Genomic DNA, 18,506 nt, shown 5'->3' with positions numbered 1-18,506 from the left:
ACACCCGGCTTACTATACAGCAGACTGCGAGAGAGCCTGGCTGCACACAAAAGGGACAAGTTAACCTAATAAGGAAACATCTCAACCCCGGTAATCAAAAAGTTACTTGGTCCCAATAAAGGAGGCCCGCACGCATGTGTACAAATCAAGCAGGAAAAGAACAAGAAACTAAATATTTAGTGTGCATCATTTATATTTAATTTTCATCCAAACTCAGCTGAGAAGCAGGTGATAAGTTAGATACACTTAGGGCCTGATCCAGAGACCAACAGAGTAACTTGAAAGACTCCCATTAACTTCAGGGGGCTTTGAATCAAGCCCTAAAAGTTTTCTCCCTTGAAAAGCAGCTCCTCTGGAGTGGCTACAAACCAAAGAGTTTAGAGGTGACCTTCTCCACCTCGGGGTCCTACTTCTGATCTCAAGGCTCCAAAAATCCCATGGAGCAGAGGGGGCTTGCAGACCCAGTAAAAAGAAGTAAGGAACAGCGCACTCTCAGATACGTTGTGGGTGAGGTCTGACCCCAAGTTAACATTTGAATAGATGATAGGTTATTTTGAGGATTTCTTTAAAAAGGCCATGCAATTTCCCCCCTGCAGAAAGGTAGCTAATATAGCAGAGAGGGAACCAGCTTCCATCTGTCAGATTCTGTGCCCTTCAGTGCAACAGGAGAATTCGTCTTAATATTTATATATATTTTAAAAAAAAAAAAACAACCACTCCCCCCAAAAAATACACGAAGCAAAGCTGTGTCTCAAGTGGGTTCTCTCACTTCCCACTGTTTTCTGAACAGAACAAGCATCTCTGAATAGATATTCTCTGCAGTCTAACCTGGGGAGAGCAGACAGAACCAAGGAACCAATTTCCCTCTCTCAGGGCTGGTCTATACTTAGCCGCTAGTTTGGCGGCTGGAAATCGAACTTCCTGGTTCGATTTATTGCGTCTGGTCTGGACGCGATAAATCGAACCAGGAAGTGCTCGCCGTCGACTGCGGTACTCCAGCTCAACGAGAGGAGTACCGCGGAGTTGATGGGGAGCCTGCCTGCCGTGTGTGGACCGCGTCTGAACCGCGGTAAGTTCGAAGTAAGGTATGTCGAATTCAGCTACGTTATTCACGTAGCTGAATTTGCGTACCTTACTTCGACTTGGGGGGGGTAAGTGTAGACCAAGCCTCATTTCACAGCAGCAAGAGAGCAACAAACTTGACTTTGCAGACAAGTTTCTCTCAAATAAACAGCGCACCATTCAGAACCGGAAGGGTAATCATTGCTCCTTTCAGAGCTAAAGCTTATATTTGGTATCTATCAGGTTTGCTGGCAGATTGGTTTTTCCCCCCTCTCCCACTCTTTAAATAAGGAGATACAGCTTCTTCTTTCCCTCACAGCATCATTCACTTCAGTTTACTAAACATGTTGCTGCTGCTTTGGGCAGCATTTCATGCTCCACAAACTCTTCTTTTACTAGGGTGCCAGGTTAAGAAGCTGTCCAGTGTAGCACATAGCACCATTTACAGCCCGGAACGTATCATTCCTACATCCTGTGGCAGTCCCTGCTCCATAGAAGATCAGGGTTGGAAGGGACCTCAGGAGGTCATCTAGTCCAATCCCCTGCTCAAAGCAGGACCCATCCCAAGACAGATTTTTACCCCAGTTCCCTAAGTGGCCCCCTCAAGGATTGAACTCACAACCCTGGGTTTAGCAGGCCAATGCTCAAACCACTGAGCTATCCCCCCCTCCATGCAGAGATAGATATCAATGCCATATGGAATCTAAGCCCACACAGTACTATTGGCCCAGAACATTATTTCATTTGACTTCTAGCAGAAATGGGGCACTGTGTTATGTGCAGAGTTCCCCCCCGCATGCTAACCACACCTCCTCCACTGCATAAAGTTCACAACACAAGCACACTTCCAGTCACACATTCACCTTTGTTCAAATATTTTATTGATTTTCATCGCTAGGAGGAAGTGTAGCAATGCATGCATCTCTCTGAAAAGTACAGCAACATTACATGGAAACAATTTCATGATCTCTAGATAATTTGGTTTTTTAATATTACTATTTCACTTAACATTTATATTGCGGGAGTGCCTAGAAGTGCCAATCAGGCCAGGGTCCCATTGTGCTGCACACGGTATAAGCAGCACATAGTCATGGCTCACGTATGCTCTATGGCACACCAGGACCATATTCCGCTGCAAACATTACTTCGTTGTATTCCCCACCACCGACAATAGCTCACAGTTGGAAATACTCACTGATATACAGTTAGTCAGTGATTGATTTCTTCACTGCATTCTCCAGACAGCCTAGTTCTATAGCAGCAATTACACCTCTAACATGAATTCGGATACAACGCGGTAAAGCAGTGCTTCCACACTCCAGCGGATCAAAGCAAGTTCGATATAACGCGGTTTCACCTATAACGCAGTAAGGACAGCATTATATCGGGGTAGAGGTGTACTAGATTATCTTGGTGGTCCAGCTCAGAGACTTCTTACTTCACTCAGCGTGTGCCAGAGAGAACTTGTAGCCTGCTTCAGTGGTTCCCTCGGACTCACCTAGTGCTCTATTCACTAGGCAGCCTAGCTATCTGTGCCTATACGCTTCTTGGATGCAAACAGGAATCCAGTTCTTCTCTACAGAACGGTGAAGAGAGCATGCACTGTAACCCAAATAATTCCCCATTGTGGAGAAAGCGGCAGCTATAGGCAAGTTCATGCAGGGCATGAGTAGCTTGGGAAAATGACAAATTTCACGGCCACACAATCACGGAGTCCATGGAACGTTAAGTGAGATGACGGGGGCAGTTCACACCTCTGAACTATTCTTTGAGGCTCTTGGCAGACTCAGACAGCCATTGGTTTACACTCAGGTCACATTGTCAAAAGTTATCTTTGCAACTGTAAGGTCACAAAACTTTTAATTGAAAGCAGAGATAATGGATCTCAATGTTCAGCAACAGGTGAATTCTGCGGAAAATTTCTTGATTGCAGAATCATGGAATATACAGAGGCCTGGATAGAATAAGCAACATACCCTGTCCCAAAGAGCATACAAAAAAGCATACGGAGATGACAAATGAGAAGGAAAGAAAAGAGGGAACAGTCCATAGTATTGACTTTATAAACCAAAGCTACAGCCGTGAACACAATTTCCCACTCCCCCAAGTTAGACTGACACTTCTTGCAGAAGAGTCATTCTGCTGTTTTGTTCCATCTAGTCCTGATCTACTGCAGATATCACATATACTTTAGGTATCCATTCTTCCATAGGATCGGAGATGTTCTGGTAGTACTTTCACTTATGTGGTTCCATCTATTCGGCTACCTTCATTTTACAATCATCTGGCAACTTGAACATGGAGGCCGTCTCCTCCATTGAATATCTTCCCTATAGTTCTCAGTTTTATACGGTATAACTGATTTGCTGTTTTTTCTTAGATAGCTATTGTCATTTATTTCAACAGGCACAGCGTGCACTTGGCTTCACAGTAGCTAACACATACATTTAACTTTGCAGGTTCTGGAACAGTTTTTATTCTCAATATGCTTTTATTTGATCAGCATTTCAGTGGGATCTTAGGTGATCCAAAAAATATCAGTACCAAAAGATAAGAAACTTAGATTTGAGTCATCTATTCATCAGCAATAGGAAGCCATCGCCTCCAATAAGAATGTTTATACATGCTAAGGTATTGAAATACTGATTCTTGTGTCCATTACTTTATGTAATAGATTTTAGTGCCTGAAGGGACCATTACAATACTGTAACCTGACCTCCTGCATAAAACAGACCATAGAATTTCACCCTGTAACTCCTGCATCAAGCCCACAAGTTCTGGTTGAGCTAGAGCATATCTTTTCAGAAAGGAATCCAAAACTCCAGGTGATGGCGAACTCACCCCATCCCTTGATAAAGTGTTCCAGTGGTACCCTCAAATATTTGAGCTTAATTTCCAGTCCGCATTGGTATAGCTTCAGCTTCTAGCCAATGGATCTTGTTAAACCTTTCCTAAATTAAAGAGTCTTCTACTATCAGAAATCTTCTCCCCACGTACATATAGACTGATCAAGTCACGTTTTATTCTTTGGTAAACTACACAGATTTAAGAAACTCACTGTAAGGCGAAGTGGGTGAGGTAATAAGCTTTTATTGGACCAATTTCTGTTGGCAGGTTTTTCAGACCATGAATCTTTTTTGTAGCTCTATGAACCATTTCCAATTTTTCAACATCCTTTTGGAAGCCCTGACAACGGAACTGGACACAGTGTTCTATTAATGGCCTCACCAATGCTGAAGACAGAAATACCACCACCTCCCTACTCCTATTTGATATTCCCATTTACACCTCCAAGGACCTCACTAACTCTCTTCACCGAAGCACTGCACTGGGAGCGACTGTGCAGCTGGTTATCCAACCATGACCCCCAATTCCTTTTCAGAATTACTGTTTAAGACACAGTTCCACAGCATGTGGGGCCTACATTCTTTTCCCCTAGATGTCTTCTCTCAGACTCAACACCCAGTACTAGCTTCCCCCTCAAACCATCAGTTTGTGGGTTTCTTAGTACTATAGCAGCCTTTGAATTCACTCATGCAAATCTTTGCCACTGCTCACTCATGAATTGTAGCCCACATGTCCAACCTCATCTTTTCTAATATATCATGTCTTGAAAGGATTTTATGTGACTGAGGACAGTATGAGCTTTTGGCACCCTGGACTTATTTCAAAATCTCTTGAGTAATAGCCTACGATGAGTAAATACTCCCATTCAATGTAAATAACGTTTGTTTGTAGAATTTGCCATGGTTGATGAAAGGCAGTAGTATTGGACTATTTAAATTAAATAAGAACTCCAGTGTTTAGACAGCCAAAGTTCCCTTCCCAGACACAGGACTTAGCTATTTTTATTACTATCTCAAAGAAAAAGTTACTTGTGTGTGCAACCCCAGTACCTGGACGATCCACAATGGATTTACAATTTTTGATCAGACAGAGATACTGGCACTTCTCATGACTCGACAGAATAAAATCCTGGTTCATATGACCAACAAGGAGCCTACTTTCTCTCCTCTCAGTCACTTCCAACAGAAAAGCTGATGAAGTAAACAGTCCACCCTGAAACAGAATTTTGCTTTTAAAAACGCATCTCAGCTGAAAGCAAGGTTTGTTTTTGTAAACACATACAGCTAGCAATTCCAGAGGTTTGGAAAAAGGTCATGACGGAGCACAACATGTCATGGAGAAGTATTAGGAACAGGGTTTTTTAATTTAAATCTGAGTATTTACATGTTGCTAGTTCTTTACTTTCTTCTTATTTTATAGACAAATTGCTAGAGTGGATGTTTTGTACTTGTTTCTTTAGTATCCTGTAAGAATTTCAATTTTTTTCTGTTAAGAGATTACACACTTAAAAACGCCCATCTATGCTGAACGAGGTAAACCCAGAGTCATTAACATTGTTACTGTGAGAACACCAGAAACTCAAACAAAACTGATAAGCAAATAGCCTGGGCTACACATTTGCAACCAACAAAATTCTCCGACATATTAAACTTCCACAAGTCAGGAAAGCCGAAATGCTTGTTGACTATACCCCAAAGGGTTTGCAGTACAACCTCAACATGACTTGTGCTTCTGTGTCACTTAACTGCTTTAATTTAAGACTCCTAGGGTTTTTTAAAGTTTTGGCCTGAGGGTATACTGAGAGAGTATGCTGGACGTCTAGTTTTTCATTGTTAATGAGGCAACTGTGTTCTGAACTGACAAAGATTTCATGCCATTAAGAGACATTTTTAATAAAATACAGGTTTAGTCCTTAATGCGTCAAACACTTTTGAACATGCTAAAGTCAAGCATATGACTAGTCCCACTGAAGTCAATGGGACTATTTATGTGAATTAAATTACGTATCTGCTTAACTGTTTGAAGGATCAGTGCCTGAATTTTCATTATTTTGGCCTATAGCAGTTTGCTAACTTTCACATAAGAGAACTTACCAGAAGTGTCATTTCAAAACAAAACAAAACCCACAGCATTTATAACTTAGTTTATAATAAACTTTAGATTAGAGTTGCTATAGCACAAGTTTCCAAATTAGTTTTACGATACCTCAAGCTGATTCAAATCTAGGATTTTAAAAATGCATGCTGAAGCATTCTGCTTTTTATCGTAGGTGCCATTAAAGCAGTTAAGAGACGTATGAGGGGCTCACAATCCCCTTCCTGCAGAAATGAACTGGAGTTTTATCACTGACTTCAGTGAAAGATGGATCTGACCCAAGGTTTCTATTGGCATTTTCAGTAAATAAAGTAACTGATGCCAGAAAGCAGTTTTTATGGCTTCTTTTGTACTCTTGATAACTCAAGTGCTTTATAATGAATCAACTATGGGAAAACCACAATAAACTCAATTCTCAAATCAGCTTCTGGAGATCAAATAAATTTGCTAGCTAGATAGTTAAAGCCTAACAATCTTTAGATTTTTGAATGCAACAGTCCTAAATCTTCTGGCTGATTTTAACTCTGGATGGATAATGTACACGATACTCAAGTTACTATGTATAGACATAGGATGAAAACCTATGGCCAAAACGGAGTACAAGTTAAATAGTACTGCCTAGCGTTCCAGGAGAGAAGACAAGTTGTGATGGAAAGAGGGCACACAAAGGGTTGAACTGCTCTGCAATCCAGTCTCCTTCTAGATGACTATGTCCTCTGTAACTCTTGTCCCACCCTACAGCAGCTGCTCATAATAATCAGCATCTGACAGTGTAGAGGAAGCCCATAATGTGTCGCCCAGGGGCAGTTCAACAGATGGCAGAGTGACATACAACCAGAATCATTAATTAAACTGCCATATTAGTCCCACGACATGGTGCTTAAAACACTTCCTCAGTGAAAGAAGAACATTTCAGATAAATGACCGTCTGCTGTTCCCCATGTACTCGCTCTAGGGCTTCTGGTCATTATTGAGTTCCAGTCAGAACAGTCTTATTTTTACAGCAGTTTCTTGCCCTCCAAGTTCAAGCTGGCTACAGCATGAAGTCTGAGTTGTCATCTTTCTACATCACCACTACCTGTTCCTTCATATAAGCACTGCACGTAAAGGCAGTTAAGAGCACCACCAGTTTTTGGTTAAGCGGGGTTGGCAGTACTAAAAAACGCATTTGACAAGTGTTCTCAGCAAACACGACCTTCAAGCCAGACAGACAAGCAGCAACCAACTATATACAAAATATACAAAAAGCATCAGTTACTTGCAGGAAGGGGTAACATGGACACTTGATTTCTTCTTGAGATAGGGATTTCATTCAAGAGCAAACCCTGAAATGAACCAGGACTAAACATCAAAAATGTTGGATGATAAATCTATTTTTTGAGAGAGATTGTTTTAAGTTCTAGAGCTTCCTTCTCCATCTACTGTTGTGCTGGACATCTGAGTTCAGCAGTTCAGTTTTTAAATTTATTTATTTACAGGAAAAAAAAAAATCCTCAGGCCTGTTTTCTTCCAACAGCAAAGTGCTCCAGGGAGAACTAAATTGCTACATTACCTCACATCATTCTCATTTAAAAGAAAAAAATGTTTAAGTTTGAAGGCAAGTATGTGTGTTTGGTAGGAGGATAAGGTTTCAGCATTGTTCTGAGCAGTACTCACTTCTAACTTTTTCTCTTTCTCGGTCAATACATCCTTCTGGTTCTGGGTGTACTCAATCAGCATGCGTGCCAGCTGGCGTCGGTCTTCCAACTCTGCTGCCAGCCGCCCATTATACTCCGCTAGTAACAAACATGCTTCATCCACCGTTTTCGAAAGACGTTCTGCTGCCTCTTTGTCTACATGCAAAGGTGGTAAAAAAAATGTACATGGACTCAGTTAAAAACTTTTTATGCTTTGAAAAAAAAAAGGCTCTAATCCAACAACCACATAGATTCATAGATTCATAGATTCTAGGACTGGAAGGGACCTCGAGAGGTCATCGAGTCCAGTCCCCTGCCCGCATGGCAGGACCAAATACTGTCTAGACCATCCCTGATAGACATTTATCTAACCTACTCTTAAATATCTCCAGAGATGGAGATTCCACAACCTCCCTAGGCAATTTATTCCAGTGTTTAAACACCCTGACAGTTAGGAACTTTTTCCTAATGTCCAACCTAGACCTCCCTTGCTGCAGTTTAAGCCCATTGCTTCTTGTTCTATCCTCAGAGGCTAAGGTGAACAAGTTTTCTCCCTCCTCCTTATGACACCCTTTTAGATACCTGAAAACTGCTATCATGTCCCCTCTCAGTCTTCTCTTTTCCAAACTAAACAAACCCAATTCTTTCAGCCTTGCTTCATAGGTCATGTTCTCAAGACCTTTAATCATTCTTGTTGCTCTTCTCTGGACCCTTTCCAATTTCTCCACATCTTTCTTGAAATGCGGTGCCCAGAACTGGACACAATACTCCAGCTGAGGCCTAACCAGAGCAGAGTAGAGCGGAAGAATGACTTCTCGTGTCTTGCTCACAACACACCTGTTAATACATCCCAGAATCACGTTTGCTTTTTTTGCAACAGCATCACACTGTTGACTCATATTTAGCTTGTGGTCCACTATAACCCCTAGATCCCTTTCTGCCGTACTCCTTCCTAGACAGTCTCTTCCCATTCTGTATGTGTGAAACTGATTTTTTCTTCCTAAGTGGAGCACTTTGCATTTGTCTTTGTTAAACTTCATCCTGTTTAACTCAGACCATTTCTCCAATTTGTCCAGATCATTTTGAATTATGACCCTGTCCTCCAAAGCAGTTGCAATCCCTCCCAGTTTGGTATCATCCGCAAACTTAATAATCGTACTTTCTATACCAATATCTAAGTCGTTAATGAAGATATTGAACAGAGCCGGTCCCAAAACAGACCCCTGCGGAACCCCACTCGTTATGCCTTTCCAGCAGGATTGGGAACCATTAATAACAACTCTCTGAGTACGGTTATCCAGCCAGTTATGCACCCACCTTATAGTAGCCCCATCTAAATTGTATTTGCCTAGTTTGTCGATAAGAATATCATGCGAGACCGTATCAAATGCCTTACTAAAGTCTAGGTATACCACATCCACAGCTTCTCCCTTATCCACAAGACTCGTTATCCTATCGAAGAAAGCTATCAGATTGGTTTGACATGATTTGTTCTTTACAAATCCATGCTGGCTGTTCCCTATCACCTTACCACCTTCCAAGTGTTTGCAGATGATTTCCTTAATTACTTGCTCCATTATCTTCCCTGGCACAGAAGTTAAACTAACTGGTCTGTAGTTTCCTGGGTTGTTTTTATTTCCCTTTTTATAGATGGGCACTATATTTGCCCTTTTCCAGTCTTCTGGAATCTCTCCCGTCTCCCATGATTTTCCAAAGATAATAGCTAGAGGCTCAGATACCTCCTCTAGTAGCTCCTTGAGTATTCTAGGATGCATTTCATCAGGCCCTGGTGACTTGCAGGCATCTAACTTTTCTAAGTGATTTTTAACTTGTTCTTTTTTTATTTTATCTGCTAAACCTACCCCCTTCCCATTAGCATTCACTAGGTTAGACATTCCTTCAGACTTCTCGGTGAAGACCGAAACAAAGAAGTCATTAAGCATGCACAGTAACATTTTATTCACAAGAGTTATCCAGGGTTTATAAGAAAATGAGTTGTAATCAAGAGATTTAAGGGGCACTCAAAAATTGCTAGGACTCTAACAACCTGAAAACGGAAGAAGATTTAAAAACAGAACCAGTTGGTCATTTTTAGTCTTGCAGATCTAACAGTGAGGTCTGATCTATACTTAAAAACTAGCTCAACCTAGCTACATCACTCAGGGCTGCGAAATAATTCATACCCTGAATGCCACAGTTAGGTTGACCTAACCCCCAGTGTAGATGCAGCTAGGTTGAGAGAAGATTTTTTTCTATCAACTACACTACTGCCCCCTGGAGAGGAGGATTAACTACACTGATGGGGAAAACCTCTTCCGTTGCTGAAGCAAGAGTCTACACTACAGAGACATACTGGTACAGCTGCAGCGCCAGAGCTGTGCCACTGTTGCAATTGTGCTAACACTCCCTTAGAAGTTGTTTTTGTGGATCTTTTATGCGCTGTTAATTATACCAGAATATTAGCTTACATTAACAGAACGTCTTCTGTCACATCATGGGGCCCTAGCATTTATGCAAGATGTGCACTGTATGATGGATCTTATGCCTGTGAATATTTATCAACACACAGAACACAAGCTTGCACATAAATACGCACTTGTCCTTCTCACAGCTGGACATGAGCAGCACACACTACAAAGAGTTGAATAAGTGGTAGCCCTAATAGAATTCTAAAATTAAAAAAGTTAGGAATACTTGCAAAAACAGAATTGATTTTGACTCTTATTTGCATGTGCTCCCAGGTTCTTAAACAAACATTTTTCAAACATGGATGCATAAATTTATATGCACCCAAATATAATTGGTCAGCACATCTGAGCACCCACTTCCTATTGCAGACAAAAGGAACTGCAGGTACTCAGCTCTGGGGGGGCGGGGGAGGAGAAGAGAAATCAGGCCACTTAATATACATAAATATATATTTAATGCTTAACTTTCAGCACCTGAGTTTGAAAATTCTGGCTCTAGTTTCTTTTCAGAACTAGAGAATGAAGCTGTCAAAAGTTGGTTGAGGAAAGGACAGTGAATACAGGCTCTCCAAGTATAAAAATCCTTGTAAACACATTTTGGTTTTGGCCCAAGGAATGTAAGGAGAGATGTAAATCTTGCCTCCAACCACATGCCAGAAGATTTATACCTGCTAACTGTTCGGGAGCTATAAAGCTGGCATGCATAAAGGGCATGAGGTGCATCCATCCCACTCATTATAGTTACTTGAAAGTCAAATCCCTCTACGTTCATTTTCATTTATCTTCTAGCTTCTTACCTGTAATTTTCTCCAGCAGTGACACATCTTGAACTTCCTGTGGCAGTGAGGCAATTTTCTGCCGCACTGTGGCATCTCCTGATGCTGCATTTTCCAGGTCCTGCAGGGCTTTGATCAAGTCCTCAGTCTGCAGAATGGAAAGACAAAAAACAGACAGTTTTCAAATGGAGTAGCAGGTAACTGCAGCACTGCCAAGTTCTAAACAGGACTACTGCTAAGCCATTTTCTCTAGCTATTGTCATTGCACCACAGGCTGAGATCACTTACCTTTTAAAGTGCTTTTTAGTGTCCTACTTTCTCCTTACACTCAGTACTGCAGCAAGTACCTGTACATAGTATCCACTAAACTCTAAAATAGCCCAAAACTATGGACTCTTGCATAAGTACAATACACTTATCTTAACAGGGACATTGCAGTGGACATTCATCCCAATTAAGAGAAGAGGACATTTAAAAATAAGGCCGAAAAGATGAAGGACAATACTATGCAGATTAGAGAAATAAAAATATTCCTTACATTTCATTTCTGCATCTGGTCTATTTCTTTTCATCTCAATATTTTGCCTGTGAGGATTGTTTTTATTTTGCCTTGACCAAGAGGCAAATTTACATGCAAATTTATTCAACTGCATACATGTACCTTGGGATAATGTGGAGAGGGCACATTTTAAAAATCCAAAAGATTAAATAAACCAGACTTTCTGAATAACACCTCGTTAAGCTGGGAGGAGTGGTAGATACGCTGGAGTGGTAGGGATAGGATACAGAGGGACCTAGACAAATTAGAGGATTGGGCCAAAAGAAACCTGATGAGGCTCAACAAGGACAAGTGCAGAGTCCTGCACTTAGGATGGAAGAATCCCATGCACTGCTACAGACTAGGGACCGAGTGGCTAGGCAGCAGTTCTGCAGAAAAGGACCTAGGGGTTACAGTGGACGAAAAGCTGGATATGAGCCAACAGCATGCCCTTGTTGCCAAAAAGGCTAATGGCATTTTGGGCTGTATAAGTAGGAGCATTAGCACCTGATCGAGGGACGTGATCATTCCCCTCTATTCGGGACTGGTGAGGCCTCATCTGGAGTACTGTGTCCAGTTTTGGGCCCCACACTACAGGAAGGATGTGGAAAAATTGGAAAGAGTCCAGCGGTGGGCAACAAATATGATTGGGGGCTGGAGAACATGACTTACGAGGAGAGGCTGAGGGAAACTGGGATTATTTAGTCTGCAGAAGAGAAGAATGAGAGGGGATTTAATAGCTGCTTTCAACTACCTGAAAGGGGGTTCCAAAGAGGATGGATCTGGACTGTTCTTGGTGGTAACAGATGACAGAACAAGGAGCAATGGTCTCAAGTTGCAGTGGGGGAGGTTTAGGTTGGATATTAGGAAACACTATTTCACTAGGAGTGTGGTGAAGCACTGGAATGGGTTACCGAGGGAGGTGGTGGAATCTCCTTCCTTAGAGATTTTTAAGGTCAGGCTTGACAAAGCCCTGGCTGGGATGATTTAGTTGGGAATTGGTCCTGCTTTGAGCAGGGGGTTGGACTATATGACCTCCCGTGGTTCCTTCCAACCATGATATTCTAGGATTCTAAGCACCGCATACTCACTTGGCACCAGCTAAAAATCATCCTTTTTAAAGCAGACTTTAAAGCCATTGCCATTCCTTCACTAGCTCAACTGATTCTTTGGGAATATAATTGCAATATAATTGACTGATATTGTACTCCATTAATCCCATTCTGCCCGTTTTATTTAGTTCTTTGCAATAAAAGTGGGAGACTGGGCAACAAAATGGCAGATGAAATTCAATGTTGATAAATGTAAAGTAATGCACATTGGAAAACATAATCCCAACTATACATATAAAATGATGGTCTAAATTAGCTGTTACCACTCAAGAAAGATCTTGGAGTCATTGTGGATAGTTCTCTGAAAACATCCACTCAATGGGCAGCGGCAGTCAAAAAAAGCAAACAGAATGTTGACAATCATTAAGAAAGGGATAGATAACAGAAAATATCATATTGCTTCTATATAAATCCATGGTATGCCCACATCTTGAATACTGCGTCCAGCTGTGGTCGCCCCATCTCAAAAAAGAGATATTGGACTTGGAAAAGGCTCAGAAAAGAGCAACAAAAATGATTAGGGATATGGAACAGCTTCTGTATGAGGAGAGATTAATAAAGACTGGGACTGTTCAGCTTGGAAAAGAGACAACTCAGGGGAATATGATAGAGATCTATAAAATCATGACTGAGGTGGAGAAAGTAAGTAAGGAAGTGTTATTTACTCCTCCTCATAACACAAGAACTAGGGGTCACCAAATGAAATTAATAGACAGCAGGTTTAAAACAAACAAAAGGAAGCATTTCTTCACACACACAGTCAACCTGTGGAACTCTTTGCCAGAGGATGTTGTGAAGGCCAAGATGATAACAGGGTTCAAAAGAGAACTAGATAAGTTCCTGGAGGATAGGTCCATCAATGGCTATTAGCCAGGATGGGCAGGGATGGTGTCCCTAGCCTCTGTTTGCCAGAAGCTAGGAATGGACGACAGGGGATGGATCACTTGGTGATTACCTGTTCCGTTCATTCCCTCTGGGGCACCCAGCATTGGCCACGGTTGGCAGACAGGATACTGGGCTAGATAGACCTTTGGTCTGACCCAGTATGGCCATTCTGATGTTAACAATCAGCAAATGGAATGGCCACTGAGAAAGATTCACCAGTGCAACTGAACAAACCCACATTGCTTTTACTAACCTAGTCAAAAGGAGAATCTGGGTGATGGGAGTATTAACAGGAGCCCAAAGAAAGGGAAAAGGGGAGAGAGACATTAAGCAGGAAAACCACAAATGTTCAGTTTTATTTTATTTTAAAAAGCATTCAAGGATTTGATGATTTTGCTGGCATTAGCTAGGCTAAATTTGTAGTGCTGATTTTTATCCTCCAGTTTCAGTAATTAATTTTTTAGGTACACATTCAAAACGTTCATTACAAAAATACAGAAATTTCTTAAGAACACACACCTTTTCAATGTTTATGCTGGCTTGAAGAACCAAAGGATGTTCACTGTCTGCTTGACATACATACTTCCTTGTAAGCTACATAATGATTTCCAATAAGTGACAAATTAAACGCGTGTTAAAACAAGCCAAAAGCTGTAAGCTATCTGCAGTAAAAGCTCTCATTTCCTCGGCTCATGTAATTTTGTAGTATTTACACCACACATCTGGCAGACTGTTTAACTCTTCACCTTCCTTCAAATAGCCACAGATTTAACATAAGGCCAATTGTAGCCTTAAAGAGGAGAGTTTTGATTATACTGTTTATTTCATTTCTGTTATCTCCGGGTCATTAACACCACACTCCAACCAGTCCCAAACTAAGGTTCAAATGTTCTCAACTGACTTTAGTTTCCAACTCCATACAAATCCATTTAATGCTGATCTTTTGCAGCTACAGGGTATACAAAACTTGCTGTTGGTCTTTTTGTCAGGCTGTATTCTACCTGAAACCCAAATGAAATTTCTTGAGTCAATGTTCGTGCACTGGATTTGAGAGTTCATGAGTCAATATATCTTTTGTTTTTGTTTCAAAGTTAAAAACACAACACACCGGCAGTAATGCAGGGGCCTTGGTTCAGCCTAGATTAAATCAGACCTACCCAGGTTTTTATTGTTAAGGAGAACTTTTGGAATAGCATTCACAACAGAATGCATCTATGATCCCTTCCTCTTGCCCACCACAAAACAGACAACCCAGTGGTTTAATAAAACTGTTGTTACACATTGGCTTCCAAGCGTAAATTGTATTTCTCCATTAATTACATTTTACTTGTTAATGGCTCCACCTTGTGGCTGTATCTTTATAAGAGGTCACCTTTCACAATTTCTCAGATCCTCAGCCCTCCAAACATACCAGTAATGGCCCAGTGCTGGGGTCCTGGGGCGAGTAGCTCCCAGGGTAATCCTCATCTTCTTCCTCTTGTATCTGCTGAAATGTCCGCTTCAAGGACTTTTTCTCCTCTGTAACTGCAGACACACACAGTCTCAATATAAGCCATTCAAGTCTGATGCCTTATGTGCATTCTTCAACAGAATCTTAACTATCTACATTTTCAAAAGTTGTACCAGATGCTTTCATGATCTCTACAGAGGGTCAATCTACAATTTAATTTTCTTTACAGAAGGCTAATTTATGTATCACTTTCAGAATGATCAGCAGCATAAGGGCAAAAGAACCATCATTTACAGTAACTGGAGTTCTTGGAGATTGTAGTGAGATCTATGTGAACAAAAGCAGATGTACGCACAAGCCGGGAATATTCTGGATAGCAGTGTCCCTTGGGGCTATGCATTCACCTGTATGCTCTTATGCCCCCTATAAAGGACAAAGCACCCCAACCATCACTTAATTTCGTCACTAATACAGAATATCCAGGCAAGCAAAGCAGGTCACAGGATCTGTGTGGACAAAAGCATCTCAGCGAATTCCAGTTACTGAAAGTTAAGTAACCTCTTTCTTCAAGCATTTGTCTACGCAGATCCCGCTGTAGATGAGTGACTAGCAGTTACCCCTCAAGGTGGGCAGTAGAAGTGCTATCTAAATAATGACAGCAGGAAAGCCTTTCCAACTGCGAATCTGAGCTAGAAGCTTCACAATGGAGTAGTAATAGATAAACATATGTACCGAAGTCCACATAGTTGCCCTACAAGTCTCAAATAGGAGGGTCACCTAAAACAAGCTATTGATGTTGACTGAGCCTAGCAGAGTGTGCCCTAAGTCGAGAAGGAAGAAGTAGTTTATTTAATAGAGGAGGAAATCTTACAGCAGTCTGTAACCCATTTAGAGATCTTTAAGAGAAACAGCCTGCCCTTGAGACTTATCACAAAAGCACAAAGAGCCTGGATGCTTTATGAAATGGCTTTGTACTGGAAAGATAAAGAGAATAGCCCTAAGAATGTCTAACTTGTGGAGTTTAGCCTCAGCAGAAGAATCATGTGGTTTAGGGAAAATGTGTAAATTGGTTTATATGAAAATCCAAAACCACTTTCCAAAAAAATGTTGGATATGGCCTGAGTCACTGTCTTTATGAAAAGGAACTAATGGAGGACTTGACATCAAAGTCTGAAATATCACTCACCCTCTAAGCCAAGCTGATGCCATTTTAACAGAGAGGGGATATAGTAAATATTACAACCTGGGTTCAAAGGGCGGGTACATCAAAGATAGGAGCACCACATTCAAGTCCCAGACAGGTAACTATGCCTCACTGATGGAAATGTATGAATTGGGCCATCTTAAAAAAAAAAAAAAAAAAAAACAAAACCACACACAATCAATCCAGATACCACTCGTGGTGGGGGGTGGAATAACCCTCAACAGATAGAGGGCTATATTAGCCAGATGAACTCTATTAGAACTAAGCAATCATGTGTTTCAAACACAATTAGTCCAAGATAGATGGAGTAGAAGATTCCACAGGCTGAAGAGGTCTCTGAATGGGACCGCAGTGAGAAATGTTTCCACTTAACTTGGCATGTACTTCTAATAGAGGCCCTTCTGCTATGGATCCAAACCTCCCATACAGCTGCTAAGCAGCTTCTGTCCACAGAAATTTGGCCAGGTAGTCTGTCAAATGCATGGGTGCAGCATCAGGCCTTGGTTCTGATAAACAACATGGAGGAGTTTTGGGAAGTTGAAGAGGTGGCCTGATTGACCTGATACATCGATCAGAATACTAGAACTGACATGTCCTTCTGAGGACTGAGAATTAGCATGGGAAGAAGGCATAAGCAAGTTATTTTCCCACTGAACCAGAAATACATCTGCCATAGATGCTGGTCTTATGTCTCATCAGCACAACACTGGACATTTCGTGTTCACGTTGGTAGCAAACAGGTCTATTGAGCAACTCCCCACTTTAGGAATATTTTGTCTAGAACAGAGTCTTTTAACTCCCATTTATGAGTGAAGGAACTCTTCTGCTTAGCTGATCTTCCACGGGGCCACTAGGTTAATCTGATGCAGAATGCACCAATCCCACGGATGTGTTGCTTCCTGACATAAGGGGGATAATCTCACTCTCCCCCTTGTCTGTTTATATAGTTCATAGCCAGGATATAATCCATCTGGATTTGAGCAGCAGTACCTTGAAGGAGAAGCAGGAACACCTTGCAAGCCAGCTGAAGGGCCATGTGCTCGAATACATTTATGTATAATTGAGACTCTGTACAGGACCATGTGCCCTGTATCTGGAGAGAGAGTCCAAATGTGCACTCCAGCCTTGATTGGATGCATTTTTCAGAGTCTTTGAAGGAGATGGTGAATGAAACAGAGTAGCCAGATAGACGTTTTGAGGGTCTGTCCACCAAAGTAGGTATGACAGCATTACAGAGGAACTTTTAGAGGGAAGTTCGTACCATGTTTGGCTGGTGGATAAACATCCTTAACCAACCCCAAAGGAGGCCAGAGACAACCATGATAGTCACATAAGTATAAACTACCATATAACCCAGAAAATTGAGTCAGACGGTCAGTGTGGTTCCTGGATGAGACTGAATGCATGACCTGAGGCAATTCTTTATGGAAAAATCTTTGAAGGAAAAATCCTGCCAAGTGGAAGTGGAGCACAGCCCCTATAAATTCTATGGATGAGTAGGGGTGAGAGGAGACGGGTCTGAATTGACCCTGAGGCCCAGTCTGGAAAACGACTGTAGAACTGTGAAAACATCTTTGCAGCAGATCAGCAATGAGGGGACTCAAATCAGCCAATCGTCAAGATAGGAATATATATGGAGGACTTCTCCCCCCGGCTGCACTGCTCCCACAGCCAAGCATTTGGTAAACACCCTTAGAGCTGCTGAAGGGCTGAATAGTAGGACTCTGAACTGGTAGTGGAGTCCACTGACCATGAAACACATACTTTTGAGCAGGATAGATTTACGCACAGAAGTGAGTATCCTGCTAGTAGAGTTGCAAATCAATTCATGGGCTGCCAGGAAAAAAAATAATAATAAAAATAAAACTTTAGAGGAAAGGGTGATCATCTGAAACTTGACGAGAGATGAATTTGCTGAGACACCTGTGATCTAAAACTGGATGCCATCCATTCTTCTCTTTTCTTTGGGGTGAGTGAGTAGTGGGAATAGAACTCCCTGCTGCAGAACTCTGGAGGCACCTTCTCTACAGCCCCCAGCTAAAGAAGAGAGTATCTCCAAACTCAGCAGGATGTTGTGAGAAAAGTCCTTGAAAGGGGGAGGGGATAAGGAGTTGGCAGAGACTAAAAGTGGACTGAATATATGCCTTCTAGAGAACTCCTAATACCTACTAGCGGGTAGCAATTTCAGCCAATGCATCCCCACACAAAAAGAAAGGTGATATACAAAGGGAACAGAGAGGGTAAAGAGCCTCTAAAATTTGTCCAGGATTTTTGATTAAAGTATCAAACCTGCAACCTCTTCCCAATGAAGAGTACACGATCTATTATTTGTATTACTGTAATTTCTAGGATCCCTAGTTATGGACCAGAACCCCACAGTGCCAGCTGCTGAAC

At 41.6% G+C, this 18,506-nt stretch overlaps 1 protein-coding gene across 2 annotated transcripts in view; it reads right to left on the bottom strand.

Moving 5' to 3' along the window:
- RPRD1B (regulation of nuclear pre-mRNA domain containing 1B) overlaps window positions 1-18,506 on the bottom strand; it is a 46,305-nt gene that overhangs the window by 10,889 nt on the left and 16,910 nt on the right. The window contains exons 4-7 of one of the 2 annotated variants that reach the window (XM_026652812.1): window positions 14,870-14,982; window positions 13,978-14,052; window positions 10,945-11,071; window positions 7,660-7,835 (exon numbers count right to left, since the gene is read on the bottom strand). In XM_026652812.1, coding sequence (XP_026508597.1) covers window positions 7,660-7,835; window positions 10,945-11,071; window positions 13,978-14,052; window positions 14,870-14,982 — 491 coding nt within the window. The remainder of the gene's footprint in view (window positions 1-7,659; window positions 7,836-10,944; window positions 11,072-13,977; window positions 14,053-14,869; window positions 14,983-18,506) is intronic. The other variant, XM_026652813.1, reaches the window with a different exon arrangement.

The sequence above is a fragment of the Terrapene carolina genome, unplaced genomic scaffold (genome assembly GCF_002925995.2).
Source record: "Terrapene carolina triunguis isolate 2854851 unplaced genomic scaffold, T_m_triunguis-2.0 Scaffold130, whole genome shotgun sequence".
Taxonomy (NCBI): Eukaryota; Metazoa; Chordata; order Testudines; family Emydidae; genus Terrapene; species Terrapene triunguis.
The sequence above is the reverse complement of the archived record's forward strand: the minus strand, read 5'-3'. Positions and strand labels throughout refer to the sequence as shown.